At 38.6% G+C, this 16086-nt stretch overlaps 1 protein-coding gene across 2 annotated transcripts in view; it reads right to left on the minus strand.

The window, feature by feature from the left end:
- LOC126484010 (colorectal mutant cancer protein) overlaps positions 1-16086 on the minus strand; it is a 605708-nt gene that overhangs the window by 5466 nt on the left and 584156 nt on the right. For both annotated transcript variants that reach the window (XM_050107334.1, XM_050107342.1), the window contains exons 11-15: positions 15815-15998; positions 11207-11417; positions 7211-7399; positions 458-660; positions 281-383 (exon numbers count right to left, since the gene is read on the minus strand). In XM_050107334.1, the coding sequence (XP_049963291.1) occupies positions 281-383; positions 458-660; positions 7211-7399; positions 11207-11417; positions 15815-15998 (890 nt within the window). The remainder of the gene's footprint in view (positions 1-280; positions 384-457; positions 661-7210; positions 7400-11206; positions 11418-15814; positions 15999-16086) is intronic.

Genomic DNA, 16086 nt, shown 5'->3' on the forward strand with positions numbered 1-16086 from the left:
GCATGGGAGAAACACGCATTTGTTCTCATCGTGAGTACAGTCTGAGCTCAATGGGGCAATCCAGGTTAGTCAATCAGAACATTACCAACGTTCTATAGAAAATGTTCCTGCATTCTATTGGTAGCTCAAGATAGATGGTTTGGCGATCACTACTATAGAGTACTAGAGTACTAGAATACTATTTTATACACCTTCTTTGTGTGTGCCAATATTTGAGTACTAAAGGCTGTTCATCCTGATCGTGAAAGTAGTAATAGTAGTAGTAAATCAGTCACTTTACCTGTGAAGCGTGTCTGTCAACCATTGCCAGCATTTGCTGTTCAAGCTTTTTCAGTCGAGTTTGGTATTTCTTTTTTGAGCGTTCCAGTGTTTGGACAAGTGCACTGAAACAAAATAGTATGATATATTCAGTTCACTCTGGAGTATATGACAGCAAACTTATTTTCATAGTAACTACCTGTTGGCTTTTTTGAGGTCATTAACGAGATCAGCAGACTGTTGATGCCTCATTTCAGAGTTCTTGCTGACTTTTTCCAGTGTAGAAACTAGTTCCTGTAACCTCTCCTTCAATCGTGCTTCCCTCCTTAATGCTTCTGACAGTTCAGATGTCATTTCCTCCACACATTCATTATCATCCATAGTGATTACTTTTCTCTTCTCCTGTAAAATAAATAAATGCACTGGCAGTGTGTCCTTTTATGAGTGACATAAAGAATGAATAATGCTGTTTATTCTACCATGAGTCCCAATAATAATAATAAAAAAATTTAAATTTTTTTGCAAAATTGACCTTTATCATCATAGTAAGCAATGAATACAAGAAATAGGGGGAAAAAGGTAAACAATTAATTATTTTAAAGAGGTGATTTCACTTTGGAAGCACTGGGACATATAGAATGAATTTTTCACTCTGCAGCAGAGTGTGCGCTGATTTCGTGGCAGACTAAAACTGTGTGCGACCGATAGTTGAACTCGGGACCTTTGCCTTTTGTGGGCAGGTGCTCTACCACATACAGTTTTAATCTGGCAGGAAGTTTCAGATCAGTGCACACTCTGCTGCAAAGTGAAAATTTCCCCCAGGCTGTGGCAAAGCCATGTCTCAGCAATATTCTTTCTTCCAGGAGTGCTAGTTCCGAAAGTTTTGCAGGAGAGCTTCTGTGAAGTTTGGAAGGTAGGAGACGAGCTACTGGCAGAATTAAAGTTGTGAGGACAGGTCATGAGTCACACTTGCCCGTGAAAGTCAAAGTCTTGCACACAATTTTAATCTACAAGGAAGTTGCACTGAGACATGAAATCATGAGTGGTCAAAAATTATATGAGTTATATTTGAAAGAAATTTCACAATTTTTTTTTTTCTCTTCTAGGCACACTCACACATCTCTTAAACTTTCACGACCTCTTAATGCCTCAAACAAAATAGTGTCCTCAAAATGGGCATAAAATTTTATAAATTTATATTGAAAGTACATACTGCTCCAGTGGCATTATTTTAAAACCAGTCATAAAAGCAGTAGTTCAAACTCAAATTTGTCACAGAGAACCTTAAACAATATTAAGAAAAGGATAGATTGATACTCACCATAAGGATGATACGTAGAGATGTTTCCATAGCCAGGCACAACCAAAAGACTTGCGACACACACACACACACACACACACACACACAGAGAGAGAGAGAGAGAGAGAGAGAGAGAGAGAGAGAGAGAGAGAGAGAGAGAGCTCGCATGATGTACATGTGACTGCTACCAACAGCAGTTACAACCAGAATGTGACAGTCATGCGAATAGCACTCTGGAGTTGGATGGGATGGGATGGTAGGGTACAGGTTGGAGGAGAGAAGAGTGCTGTCTGGCATGGCATGTGGGTACTATAGTTCAATTATTTTATCTTGGTGGCTCGCGCATGACCCCCCAGACGCGGGAGATTGCTGCGTTGCCAAGTTGCAAACGACGCATGTGCCAAGAGAAGCAGCGCCATAGTATAGTGTAGTGTAGTATAGTATAGTTCGCAAACTTACATTTAGGGGGGAGCGCGCAGTTTACGAAGTAAAGCCACCACGGCTGCATTAACCCTTTCGCTGCTACAGAGACGTACTCCAAGCTGTGCACTATTTTGTCATCACTGCACTGCTCGCCTGTGCCGACACACGGTGTTCCGACTGCTTGGACACTTATCATTCGATTTCTCAAAAACTATTTGGCCCAAAAATTTGATTTTTACACATCTTCTTGGCTGATACCTTCCCCCCATAAATGACTTAATTTTGTTTTGATGTTTAACGCAGTTATTGTGCAACATTAAATGTAGTAAATCATTGCACGAAATTTTGAAGAGTTTGCAGAGGTAGAAGTCCATAGTGTATACTTTCCGTATGGTCGATTTTAGTTGCCACAATATGGAGAATGAAATGTGGACAAGATACAATATAAAATTTACTGTATAACAATATCTCATTTAATTTAAGTACCAGATAGGTGTCGTATTTAATATTGTGAAATATTCCGTCTTTCGCGACTGTAATAAAAGTTTTATTTATGCCACAGTCATTTCGATTTTTTCTAAAAAGTTATAATTAAAACAAAGTTAGCGAAGCGCACAAATCTGAATTGTGGACGTAATAAAACATAGAAAAAACTAAAATACAGGGTGATTCAAAAAGAATACCACAACTTTAGGAATTTAAAACTCTGCAACGACAAAAGGCAGAGCTAAGCACTATCTGTCGGCGAATTCAGGGAGCTATAAAGTTTCATTTAGTGGTACATTTGTTCGCTTGAGGCGCTGTTGACTAGGCGTCAGTGTCAGTTGAGATGGCGACCGCTCAACAGAAAGCTTTTTGTGTTATTGAGTACGGCAGAAGTGACAGTTGTTCAGCGTGCATTTCGAACGAAGTATGGTGTTAAACCTCCTGATAGGTGGTGTATTAAACGTTGGTATAAACAGTTTACAGAGAATGGGTGTTTGTGCAAAGGGAAAAGTTCTGGACGGCCGAGAACGAGTGATGAAAATGTAGCACGCATCCAGCAAGCATTTGTTCGCAGCCCAGGAAAATCGACTCTCAGAGCTAGCAGAGAGCTGCAAATTCCACAATCAACTGTATGGAGAGTCCTACGAAAAAGGTTAGTTATGAAACCTGAACGTCAACTACCCGAGGCGATGGATCGGCCGCCAGGCAGCTCGTGACAGAGCACTTCATCACTGGCCTCCAAGAAGCCCCGATCTTACCCCCTGCGATTTTTTCTTATGGGGGTATGTTAAGGATATGGTGTTTCGGCCACCTCTCCCAGCCACCATTGATGATTTGAAATGAGAAATAACAGCAGCTATCCAAACTGTTACGCCTGATATGCTACAGAGAGTGTGGAACGAGTTGGAGTATCGGGTTGATATTGCTCGAGTGTCTGGAGGGGGCCATATTGAACATCTCTGAACTTGTTTTTGAGTGAAAAAAAAACCTTTTTAAATACTCTTTGTAATGATGTATAACGGAAGGTTATATTATGTTTCTTTCATTAAATACACATTTTTAAAGTTGTGGTATTCTTTTTGAATCACCCTGTATATTGTCAGTGAGGCACAGTGCTCAAACAATTTGTGTTTGTCACAACGGACAGCAAATACTTGCCAAAACATAGGTCAGTTGATGAAAACATTGAATATGATGATGTTAGCAAAGAATTGCGTCCAACAATCAAGTAGCTCCGCAAACGTAAGAGCCGAAATTCTGATCTAAATAATACGTTTAATACTGTCGCAAAAGAATATATCTCAATATGAATAGTAAAACAGCGACTGCGGAAGGGAAGATACAAAAACAAAACAGATAACATGAATATTGTATGTGTGCCTTTTCATTGTTTTTAATTGCTGTAAAAAGAAATATTGGAGAACAAAATTAGAAAAATCAAAAACTTATTATAATTATAATGAAGAGAGAAAGCACTAGAAATTTCAAAAAATTACATTCAAACGAATAAAATTCATGAAGTAAGACACTTTGATATTGTTTTTAAATAAAGAAAATATTAAGCACCGAATGAGGTTTGAATTCAGATCCTCTCACTTAGCAGCTAAACACCTTAACCATTATGCTAACGCGGGTCGTCATTCAAGAGAGATCCTAGAGGCCTTTAACATGTCACGCAAAATACCGCGACAAACACTGTTGGTAGGACTATGAATTACTCACATTTCGTCGAAGTACAATAGGTAATAAACAATTACTGCTGTTCTTTATTGCGAAAAAGTTCATGAGAATGATACAAACACCTTTCCTTGCTATCGCCTGAATTAGGAGGCTTATTGCTTATTTGGTTTAATTAATTAATAGAATATGAAGCAATTGGTATAAAGAATGCTTTTTACAAACTTTCTATAAAAGAAAGTCTGCTATCAAGACATTGCTTTTGTTCAGTTACTTTATTTGTGACTGAACATTTCTAAAATCGAAGACGCTCGTCTGTGCTCTGCACTGCAGTTGAGCTCTGGCAACGTCGTTCTCTGTTCATTGGCTGACTGCATTTTGTGACGTCAGATGCGCAGAACTAACCTAAACTCAGCCGCTGTCGTAAATCACGCACACTTTAGATGATAGCCTGGTGAGATTGCCAGGCGTAGGATTGGAAGGTGGGGTGTGGGGTACAAATGGGGAGCAGAGGAGCACAGAAGGGGTTAGGGAGGGAGGTGGGTGGGTGGTTGCATTGGCAGAATGCAGCATACAATGAGGGTGAGGGGACAGCTGGTTGAAGTCAGGATAATTTTGGGAGTTGAGAATTTTTTGTAGGGATAACTCCATCTGTGCATTTCAGAAAATGCTGATGGTGGAGAGGAGGATCCAGATAGCCTGGGTTGTGAAGCAGTTACTGATATCAAGAATGTTATGGCACAGAGTGGTCTGCTTTGCTCTTTGCCAGTTTGGCAGCGGCTGTTCATCCTGGTGGTCAGCTGGTTGGCAGTCATACCACTATAAAAAGCTGTGAGATCATTGCAACACAGCTGCTTTCACAGCTTGCCCAGCCTTTGATAGGGTAAGATAAGCCTGTGCCAGGACTGAAATAGCCTCCCCCTTCTCTAAAGTAGTGTTCTGGCATCCACACAACATTCTATGCCCCAGGAATCATCCCCGTGGAAGACCCAGGTGCAAGAGCTGCCCAATCGACCCACCCAGCACTTCCCATTCCCTTCTACAATCACATAACACCATCTTCACACCAACTGTTGCTCTGAGTGCTGTAAGGGACTGTTATAATACATTACAGTCATAATGTACCTCAGTGACCACTAGATGTCTCTGTCTTGCAATAGCATTGATGGTTTCAGGCGGAAACCACTGATACTCAAAGGGTTAACTCTTTTTATTACCACAAAACACAATTTTTTTTTTTTTTGAAACCATCACCAAATTGTATGATGTGATTTTGAGAAACCATAGTCAAATGGAACAGGAAGGGATTCATTATAGTTTTACAAGATGTACTGTCTGCCACAAAACACCTGTTGGCTTGGGAGAAGTAGGTGTAAATGCAACTGTTTAAAGCACTATACAGTGTTTTTTAGTATAGGTGTGATAAATAATTGCAGAGAAAGTTGCCTGCAGTAAATGTAAGTTTGCTTGTTTAAAAGGTAATGGAATGTCCTTCCAAGATGTTTAAAACATAACACTATGCAGTATAAAATATGTAATATGATACTGTGAAAGGTGGATGTATGCGCTAATTAAATACACTCTTAATGGGGAAAAAAGGAAATCTGAGAGAAAGAGCATCTCAAATTGAGCAAGTCAGTAATGTGTTGGCCCACCTCTGGCCCTTGTGCAAGTAGTTATTCGGCTTAGTATTGACTGATAGAATTGTTGGATGTCCTCCCGAGCTGGTTGGATGGCTGTTCCATAATACTCCAAATGTTCACTGTCTGGGAGAGATCCAGTGACCCTGCTGTTGAAAGTGGGATTTGAAAAGCAACAGAAACTCCCACAGTGTGCGTTCAGGCAACATCATCCTGAAATGTATTCCCAAGATGGCTTGCCATGAAGGGCAACAAAATGTGCCATAGAATTTGGTTGCTGTGTTGTAAGGGTACCGTGGATTATAACTATGAAAAAAATGGCACCCAGACCATTATACCTGGTTGTCGGGCGGTACGGCAGGCGATGGTCAGGTGAGTATCCCATCACTGTCCTGGGGCATCTTCAGACGCATTTTCACTGATCCTTAGGGCTCAATTCGAAGCAGGATTCATCAGTGAAGACCATTCCACTTAAGTCAGTGAGATTCAACACTGAAGACGTGTAGACGCCTCGGAAGCATTGGGATACCAACCTGACTATCAACTACCACACGGCCCTACGACCAGGAGTGAATGTCTGGGGTGCCATTTCTTTTCATAGCAGAACCCCTTTGGTTGTAATTTGCAGCATCCTTACAGTGCAGCAGTATGTCGATATTCTACATCCCATTTTGTTGCCTTTCATGGCAAGCCATTCTGGGCTTACATTCCAGCAAGATAATGTCTGTCTGCACATGGTGAGAGTTTCTGCTGCTTATCTTCCTGCTTGCCAAACTATACATTGGTCAGTAAGCTCACCAGATCTCTACCCAGATGACAACATTTGGACTATTGTGGCCAAGGCCTTCCAACCAGCTCAGGATTTTTACTATTTAATGTGCCAATTGGACACAATTTGGCACGATATCCCTCAGAAGGACAATCAATGCCAAGCCGAATAACTGCTAAGGACCAGAGGTGGACCAGTACATTATGGACTTGCTCAATTTGTGAAGCTCCTTTCCTTGAGTAAATCATTCAGTTTTTTTCTGAAATTATAAACACTTGTTTGTCTGTAAATTTACATCGCAACTACCAGTTTCAGTCCCATTCAGGTAATTCCTTTGTGGTGCATCCTTCTCTTTTCTGTAGTTCCTGCTGCGTGGATTTGTACTTTAAGGCTAGAAAAGTGTCATTTTCACCTTAGTGTGATTACATTTTAAATGGTTACCGAGTGAAAGTGGCCAAAATAATTTCCGATGCAGAATTCCACCACAAAACAAAGCATCCGAGTAAAAAAAACAGCCATTTGTTTGTAAATTAATCCACCATCAAAGCGATAATTCTTTAGCAGTGCTGAGGAAACATCTGAGGGGACAACTATTGTCAATACATCAGTTAAAAACAGTTACACACAAAATTCATCTATAAAGCAAATGATACACACCTTACTGTGAGAATTTAAAAGTTGCTCAGTTTCTTGCAGTTGGCTTTGCAAATGTTGAATAGTTGCCAGCTGAGCTGCATGATGAGCATCCATAGAACTGAGTTTGAGTTCCAAGGATGCTCTTTCCTTCTCTAGCAAATACACTCTTGCCCTGAGTTCAGCTTTGTCTTCTCTCATTGCCATCAATTCCTAATTATAAAAAAAAAGTCAGTAGATACTTAGTAACTATACTGTGCCAACAGTGTGAAAGGCAGCTGCTATGTATCCTCAGTGTTTATTTATTAATACACATTAAAACAGTCTTACTGAAGTGTCTAAATCATACTTTGTATGCATTTTTAAGAAACTACACTCATCATTTAGTGATTGTGATTTAATATCACTTTTCATAATATTGTTACATTCCATCCTGAATTTTCCATCATTTAAGATAACTTTTTCTCAGTTATAAAACAATGGAAAATCAAGGATGGAATGTAACAGTATTACGAGAAGGAAAGTTGCTACTCACCATACAGTGGAGATGATGAGTCGTAGACACACAAACGTAACTCTCACACAACTGCAGTCTCAGGCAGCTGCCTGTGTGTCTATTGGTGACAAAGGCCTTAATGGCCAAAAGTTTTAATTGTGAGAGTCTTTTTGTTGTGCCTATCTGTAACTAAGCATCTCTCCTATATAGTGAGTAGCAACTTTCTTTTTAATATTTTTCTCAGTTATACTCCTTTGCCATGGTTATGCCACTTGAAAGCAATGTTTATTCATACAGATGATTATTTAATAGCAAACTGAAAAGTAAAATACAGTACTTTGTCAGTATGTCCCACTTAGATAATTTGCAGTCACTGATTGTATTATTTTTTTCATTTACTATGATTTTTTTGAAGAACAGACACATGTAGGGGTCATGTGGGTAACATTAAGTGTAGTGAACACTACAGCTGTGTCTTACTTATTCCAGAAGAGGGACTGAAAGTAAATAAAATAAATTTTCTTGTACTTACTAAGTCTGTACTGAGTATAGGAAATAGGTATAGGTACTATGTGCCATCTGAGATTAAGATAAACATAATTACTGCATTTTGGTTAGGATATCATCACAAGGTGAAAGCAACATTTCATATGAAACTACGCAAGTACATTTGCATCTACAACAGTTAATGTGTTGTGCATACTTTTGACTGTTTTAGAAACTTGACCTAAATGAGATGAAACGCATAAAGAGAAAGTATTTTTTTTTCTTCTTCTTCTTCTTCTTCTTCTTCACTGAATTAAGATTTTGTATGATATATTTTAGACACTTTGCTTTGTTTTGTGAGTGTGAATGGTAATCTCTGCTATGATTTTTAGAACTGTTTAACAATACTCATGACTGTTTTCGTAGATTTTCCCAGTGTCTTCTGTGTTTATGCTCTTCACGGGTATGCTGCCGCATAGTGAAGACGATCATGTCTGGCAGCATACCCATGAAGAGCATAAACATGTAAGACACCGGGGAAATCTATGTAATCACATCAGAAACCTCTACAGGGAGAAGATGGTTATTCTTGTAAAGAAGTTTGATAAATTTCGCAAGAAAGGGAAGTTGCTGAGTTCGCTTGTATTTTTAGTGTGTATTCAGCAATTGCACCTGAAGATGGTGGCTAGATGGATCACCGAAATATTGTGTAGTAAAAGACGATCATATTCGGCAGCATACCCGTGAAGAGCAAAAACAATATTCATAACTCTGTACAAATTATTTAATTAACTATACTGCAATTTTAGTAGAATAACCAAGTACTGAAAAACTACTCCAAAAAATTAAATTTTAGATGTAAGACATGTAGCTTAACCTCCATAAGTGTTTTTAGCACAAGAGAGCATATTTATTTGTGTCAACAATGGTAACTAGGGCTGCATGCCAGTAACACTTATATTCAAGCTCTTATGAATGAACTTTCACTGACTGTTGTCTTGGCCTATCACTGGTTTAATGTTAGCATCACTATCAGTAGCATTTTCTTTAAAATATTCATAGGAATGTTGCTTTGCTACTAAGCAGGTGTTTAGTGGCACAATATGGAATTTTGTGATGAAAATAATAAGTCTAATTTTATCACAGCGTCTCTTATTAATCAACTGATGAGTTTTCAAAATTCAAGTGAAAGACACTACAAATCATCTTGCTGTGCCACCCTCCAAATGTTGCCTACATATCTGGAAGGCCGCTATGTTGCAACACCCTGTTCTTCAAAGTATGTAGACCAAGTTCAGAGATGTGGATTATAGCAAAAATACAGCTGGTGTAGAGAACAGCGACCAGCTAATGGGCTCCTAACCTTTTGGGAGGCAGCAAACAAAGTGATGGAAAAAAGCTTTGTATGCTTTATGTAAAAAGTAGAGACCTACTAGCAAACTGATTTGTACTATCACTTGAATTTTGGGAACTTGTCAATTAATTAAGAACAGAAGCATCGCAACTATCTAAGATGAAAGCAACAATCCTATGAATATTTATACTGGATATGCTACAGGGACTGATTCAGACATGAACACTTTGAAGACGAGCAATGTAGCTAAGTAGACTCAAAAAAGACAAGTGAAGTAAAACCTATGTCGGCCATTTCTCGTGTTTGTAGATATATTCCAGATTTTGCCTTATATCTGTCATCTGAGTGAAGGTACTCTATGATGCTAGTGCAACAATGAAATAATACAGATAGCAGCACCTGTCACTTCTTTTGATGGGAAAGACATACAGACAACAATATGTGTTACTTGCTTCACAGTGTTTATGTTCTCCTTGTTTCACACACAGTGCATAGGGCATCGACTGTCGTCTGTGACTTGCTTCATATTTATTTTCAAGGTGGCCCTATAGCACAGTACTGACAAATAGAAAAGGGCTAGCTAACAATCTCATTGCCCAGAAACTTATCATTCATTTTGCAGATGTGGATTATAGCAAAAATACCGCTGGTGTAGAGAACAGCGACCAGCTAATGGGCTCCTAACCTTTTGGGAGGCAGCAAATAAAGTGATGGAAAAAAGCTTTGTGTGGTTTATGTAAAAAGTAGAGACCTACTAGCAAATGTCTTGTTGAATTGGTTATTGAATTGCCAACAACTTTGATAAACAAATGAGCCCTGGCTGAATCAACTTCCACTCAAACTACTTAACCTGTAAACAGACTCAGTGGAAGACGTTTTCCTAAATTGACTCTGGCTACACAAATATAAAAATAGCCTCAGAGGAGATGCATTGTTTGTGCAGACTGAAGCAAGGCAAGGCCTGGGAAACCATGCCCTTAACCAACTGCTTAACAGCAAAGCAACTTTCCTATGGATATTTGCAAGGAGCATGCTACAGAATTGCAATTAGAGTAAAACTGAAAATATTTTCATACTAAGTGACCTATACAGAAATGTATTTGCAGTTTTGTAGGTGGAGTCATCCTGAATAGATACTGCTCATCACATCTTTCATATGATGCCCAGTGTTAAAGGGAAGCATCAATTTGTTTCCCATAACAAATAAAGTGATTTTTAAAGTGAAATTTTACATACCCCTTTGATAGAGTGGTCAAAATCAGTCTAGTGCGATATTTGTTTTATCGATCTGAATTAGCAGGGACATTAAAAGAAGGAGAATAACCAGTATTGTGTGCCAGGATAGTGCTATTACCTGGAGTACTGGTTATTCTTCATGTTTTCATAACCCGTTAATAAATATTGATAAAAGCAGTATTGCACTAGATTAATTTGGGACTGCTCTGTCTAAGGGGGCACATAAAATTCTGCTTTAAAAATCATTTTATTCGTAAAGGAAAACAAACTCACTTTCTGTTGACACTTGGCATTGCATGAAAGACATTAAGAGCAGTATTTGTTTGCAGTGACTCCAGAAACAGAAACTGCGAATATCCACTACAGTGTCAGAGAAAATGCAACTGACAGCTCTTAGGAGAGAAACAACGTATAATACTGCATTTTCCCCCTTCAACCACTTCATTACCTGCATGAGAACAGCTGTCTCAAGATCAAGCTTTCTGGCCTCTGCAATAGACACTGGCGGACGAGGAGATGGAGGTTCTGCATGGCAGCTCTCCAGTTCAACTACTGTGGCCCTCACTGCACTGCGTTCTGCCTTCAGTTTTCCTATGTGATCACGTAGTCTTCTTTCCTCATTTTGGCCCCATTCACTGCATTCCCCTGAGCTGCTTGTGCTGCATAAATAACATTGCTTGTCAATCCAGACTGTAAATGTACAGCTGGCTTGCATTCACAACAAACAAAAACTTGATAGTAACTTCACAGCTTAGTTTTAAATGAACAAAAATTACTTTTTTTGTTGTTATCACTAAACACTGACCATTGGAAAAACACTAAGTTATCTTCTTCTGACTGGAGTCTGCTCTCACTGGCACTCAATATAGCTCTGTTAGCAGTTCAATGCTATTACCTGAATTTGGCAATTTGGTCACTAGACTTGTATACCACCTTTATACTCATTCTATAACTATCTTCCATACCTTGCATATGATCTCAGATTCCCATCATTCTCTTAATGCATTGAGGTGTGTTTGAAGTTGTTTAAGGCTGTAGATACCGTACTGAATACCACAATCAGATGAGGAGGAAGGGAAAGGGCACTCGTGGAATTTGGACGAATAATATTCTTGCACAAGGAATGGAACTGTGAAGAAACTGGGTAACAGAAGAAACTCTGCAGCTGATTTACAAAAGAAGGAAGTACAAAAATATGCAGGAATAAAACATAAAGAAAGTGCAGGAAAGCCAGGGTGAGGAAAAGTACAAATAAATTGACAAGACATCTATATAGTTGTGAAAAGTGACCCTAAACAAACATGTTGTGGGGCAGTGAACTAAAGACTATGCTTTATTGGCAGAACACTCAGAAGATGCAACAAATCTACTAAACCAACTGCCTACACCACGCTTATCAATTCTCTTCTGGAGTATTGTTGCACGTTATGGTGGACACAAAAATAGTTCAAAGAAGGGCAACTCATTCTGTGTTATCCTGAAATAGGGAAGAAAGTATCACAGATACAATACACGAGTTGGGGTGCCAGTCATTACAACAAAGGCATTTTTCATTGGTATTACATGAAAAGATCTCTTCACAATCACCAACTCTTCCAAATGCAAAAATAATTTGTTAACTCTCACTTACATGTTAGAAATGACCACGGTAGAAAATAAGGGAAATCAGAGCTTGTGTGGAAAGGTGTGTGTGTGTGTGTGTGTGTGTGTGTGTGTGTGTGTGTGTGTGGTTTTTTTTTCATTTTTGCCCATGTACTATTCATGAGTGCAATGGTTGCAAAATAGGCTGAAACTGGTTTATGAGCCCACTGCGAGCACTTAATGCCGAAACAACCTCTGATGCAATTAAAAGTGAAGGTGTCAACAGTAAGAGTTCAAGGTGAATTCCACTGTTAAAAGCAGAGGAGAAGGGGGATGGATGGAAAGAGTACATTGAAGGCATTGTGAAAAAGGAAAACTGTCTGGTAACATGGTACAAGAAGAAGAAGAAGAAATGGAAGTCAATATGGAGGATCCAGCATTAAAGAGCCAAAGTGTTAAAGATCTTTGGAAGACTCAGGAGCAAATAATGCAGTTGGAATAGACATCAGTCCTTCAGCATTTCAAACGTCATTGGAGGAAGCGGCAACCAAATGACTACTGAAGTTCGCCTTTAGACTCTGAGCCTCGAAGGATAAGACTTTTGGAGAAATTTCTTCCATGCAATCTCAGTGATAGCAAGAGCAGATAAGTGGAAGAACTACCACACAATCAGCTTAACATCTCATGCATCCAACTTGCTAATGTGATAAATACCCAGAAGGATGGAAAACAAAATTAAGGATATGTTGGTTGCCGACCACGCGGACTTTAGGGAAGGTAAAGGTGCCAGAGAGGCAATTCTAATGTTGCACTTAGCAATGAAAGCAAAGCTTAATAAAAATCAAGACATGTTCATGAGATTTGTCATAAATATAAAAGGTGTAAGATGTTTGAAATTCTGAGCAAAATGGGTGTACTCTATTGCGAAAAATTGACAACACAGTATACACAATGTGTACAAGAACCAAAAGGAAAAAATAAGGATAGAAGACAAAGAATGAAGTATTTGGATTAAAAAAGGTGTGAGATAAGGATCTACTGTTCAGTCTACACAATGACAAACCAATGACAAAAAATGAAAGAAAGGTTGAGGAGTGGGATTAAAATTCAGTGTAAAAGGATATCAAGATTTGCTGGAGACATTGCTTTGCTCAGTGCAAATAAGGAATAACTGCAGGACCCATAGAATGGAATGAGCACACACAACCACAATGGACAGAGTAAACAGAAGAAAAACAAAAGTAATGAGGATTAGCAGATATGATACTGGCAATAACTAAAAATCAATAAAGGTACAGGAATGCTGCTACCTCGGAAGCAAAATAACAGATCGTGGACATAGCAAAGAGGACTCAATAAGCAGACTAGTGCAGACAAATAGAGCATTTCTGGCTAAAAGAAGACTACTACTAGCAAACATCGACCATAATTTGAAGAACAAATTTTTGAGTATATATGTCTGGAGCACAGCATTGTTTTGCAGGAAAACCAGAAAAGGAGAGAATTCAAGTATTTAACATGCAGTGCTACAGAAAGATGTTGAAAATTAGATGGACTGGATAGGAAGTGAGTGAGGTTCTGTGCACAATCAGTGAGGAGAGGAATATTAAACATTGACAAGATGGAACTGGATGATACCACATTTATCAAGACATCAAGGAATAATTTCCATGGTACGAGAGGGACTGGGGGTGAGAATGTTGCATGCAAGGGCAGGGGTGGTGTTTATAAGTAGTTGATATAATGTAAAGAATGTTATAACATACCATGATTGTCGACTTTTGACCAGAAATCAACAGAGAAAATGAAACTTACTGGCAGATTAAAACTGTGTGCCTGACAGAGGCTTGAACTCGGGACCTTTACCTTTCACGGGCTGAGTTACTCAAGCAAGACTCATGATCTCTCCTCACAGCTTTACATCTTCCAGTGCTTCGTCTCTTACTTTCCAAAGTTCACAGGAGTTCTCCTGCGAAACTTGTGCAACCAACACTTCTTGAAGAAAGGATACTGTAGAGATATGGCTTAGTTACAGACTGGGAGATGTTTCCAGAATGAAATTTTCACTCTGCAGCAGAGTGTGTGCTGATATGAAACTTCCTGGTGGATTAAAACTACGTGCTGGACCAAGACTTGAACTTGGGACCTTTGCCTTTTGTGGACAAGTGCTCTGCCATAATACAATTTATGCTGTGAGGATGGGTTGTGAGGTCCACTGAATCCTCCCATACACTCGAGTAATCTCCTGCAAATAGTTATTTTCAAATGTCATGAGCTACTGACCAAAATAACTGAGATATCAACACAGAGTCTAGTTTGAATGCCACAGCACTTTTCTAAATATAACAACATTAGTGTTTGTATTCTGTACTTGTCTGCAAATCTGATAACTGACTTCTCTGGGAAAGTTTGGGGGGTTCCTAAAGTTTAGTGTGAGATCTGAACTATGGAACAACTTGGCATTGTTCGCATACATAATGGACTGCAAATTGTTAAAAATCATATTAACAGCTTGAAAAGTACAGGAATGAAACTGAAATAATTCTGAATTTCAAATCTGACATATAGCTCCTGAGTCATTAACTTACATTTCAGAGCTATATTTTTATTCTTTACTTTTTGAAACATTAGGAGACTTAATTGATAAATGTGAAAACTTCTGGATAATCAATCATGTATCACTTTTAGTTTGCTGACTGTAATAATATACAGGCACCTGTGAAGAAAAATTTAAGGGGAACTGGACAAAGACAAGTATTGCAGCAAAGAAACCGTATGTTTACTGATGGAAGAAAGAACAATGAAAGATCATGACACCATCTTAGTATTCATGAACTGATACAACAGTCTTCAATAATATAAGGTGAAATGAAAGTAACTAAACAGAAAGATTAAGCAATCTTATATGCTTCTTAACCAATGATTAGAATGAAAGGAAATGTCTGAAAATGAGAGAGGAATAGATGATGTCCTTGTGGTTCAAAGTAAGAAAAGTTATAGGAACTGTGGGACGGAATGGACACAGTTAACTCAGCAAACAATATTGATTACAGATAAACAAATCAGAGATTAAATTAATGAAGAGTAATTCAGAGGGAAGTTTCTAGGGGGGGGGGGGGGGGGGGGGGGGGGGGGGAAGGAATCAAAGATGCAATATAATAAAAAGACATACTCTTATGAAGTAATAGTGTTATACGGTTAGTATTAATAATATTAAAATATAATACAATAATTTTAAGAGACATTATGTAGATAGTCTTCAATGGAATAGGATGTAATTATTGTGAAGTTATTTACTTCAATGACACTCAATTAGATAATCCAAAAGACATTGAAAACTTTCCACAAGTTGTTAAATATATGAATTTACCCCATGTAAGAATTCCTTTCTGTACTAATGTTAAATTTCTTAAATTTTTTAGATTGCGACATTAAAAGACAGCTTTATGAACTTGCAGGGCAAAAACATTAATACCTTGTTGTATGGCTGTATTCCTCCCAAGGGGATGTGCTGATGTTAATAGCATTACTGGCCAGAGTAGCTTCCAGTCTGGCTAAAAGATGTCTTGCAACTGTTTCTGTTGCTCTTCTGTTCTCACTGGCACGGCGCAACAGACTACCAATTTCTACAGCATCATTTTCACCATCTTTGGATTCATCTGGAAAAATATGTTCGTGTTAAACAAAGCTGCAGCAGAAGTTCAATAACCAGTTTGACAGCACTAAAGTTACTCATCAGGTTCATAT

Source organism: Schistocerca serialis, chromosome 1 (genome assembly GCF_023864345.2).
Source record: "Schistocerca serialis cubense isolate TAMUIC-IGC-003099 chromosome 1, iqSchSeri2.2, whole genome shotgun sequence".
In the NCBI taxonomy this organism is placed as follows: Eukaryota; Metazoa; Arthropoda; class Insecta; order Orthoptera; family Acrididae; genus Schistocerca; species Schistocerca serialis.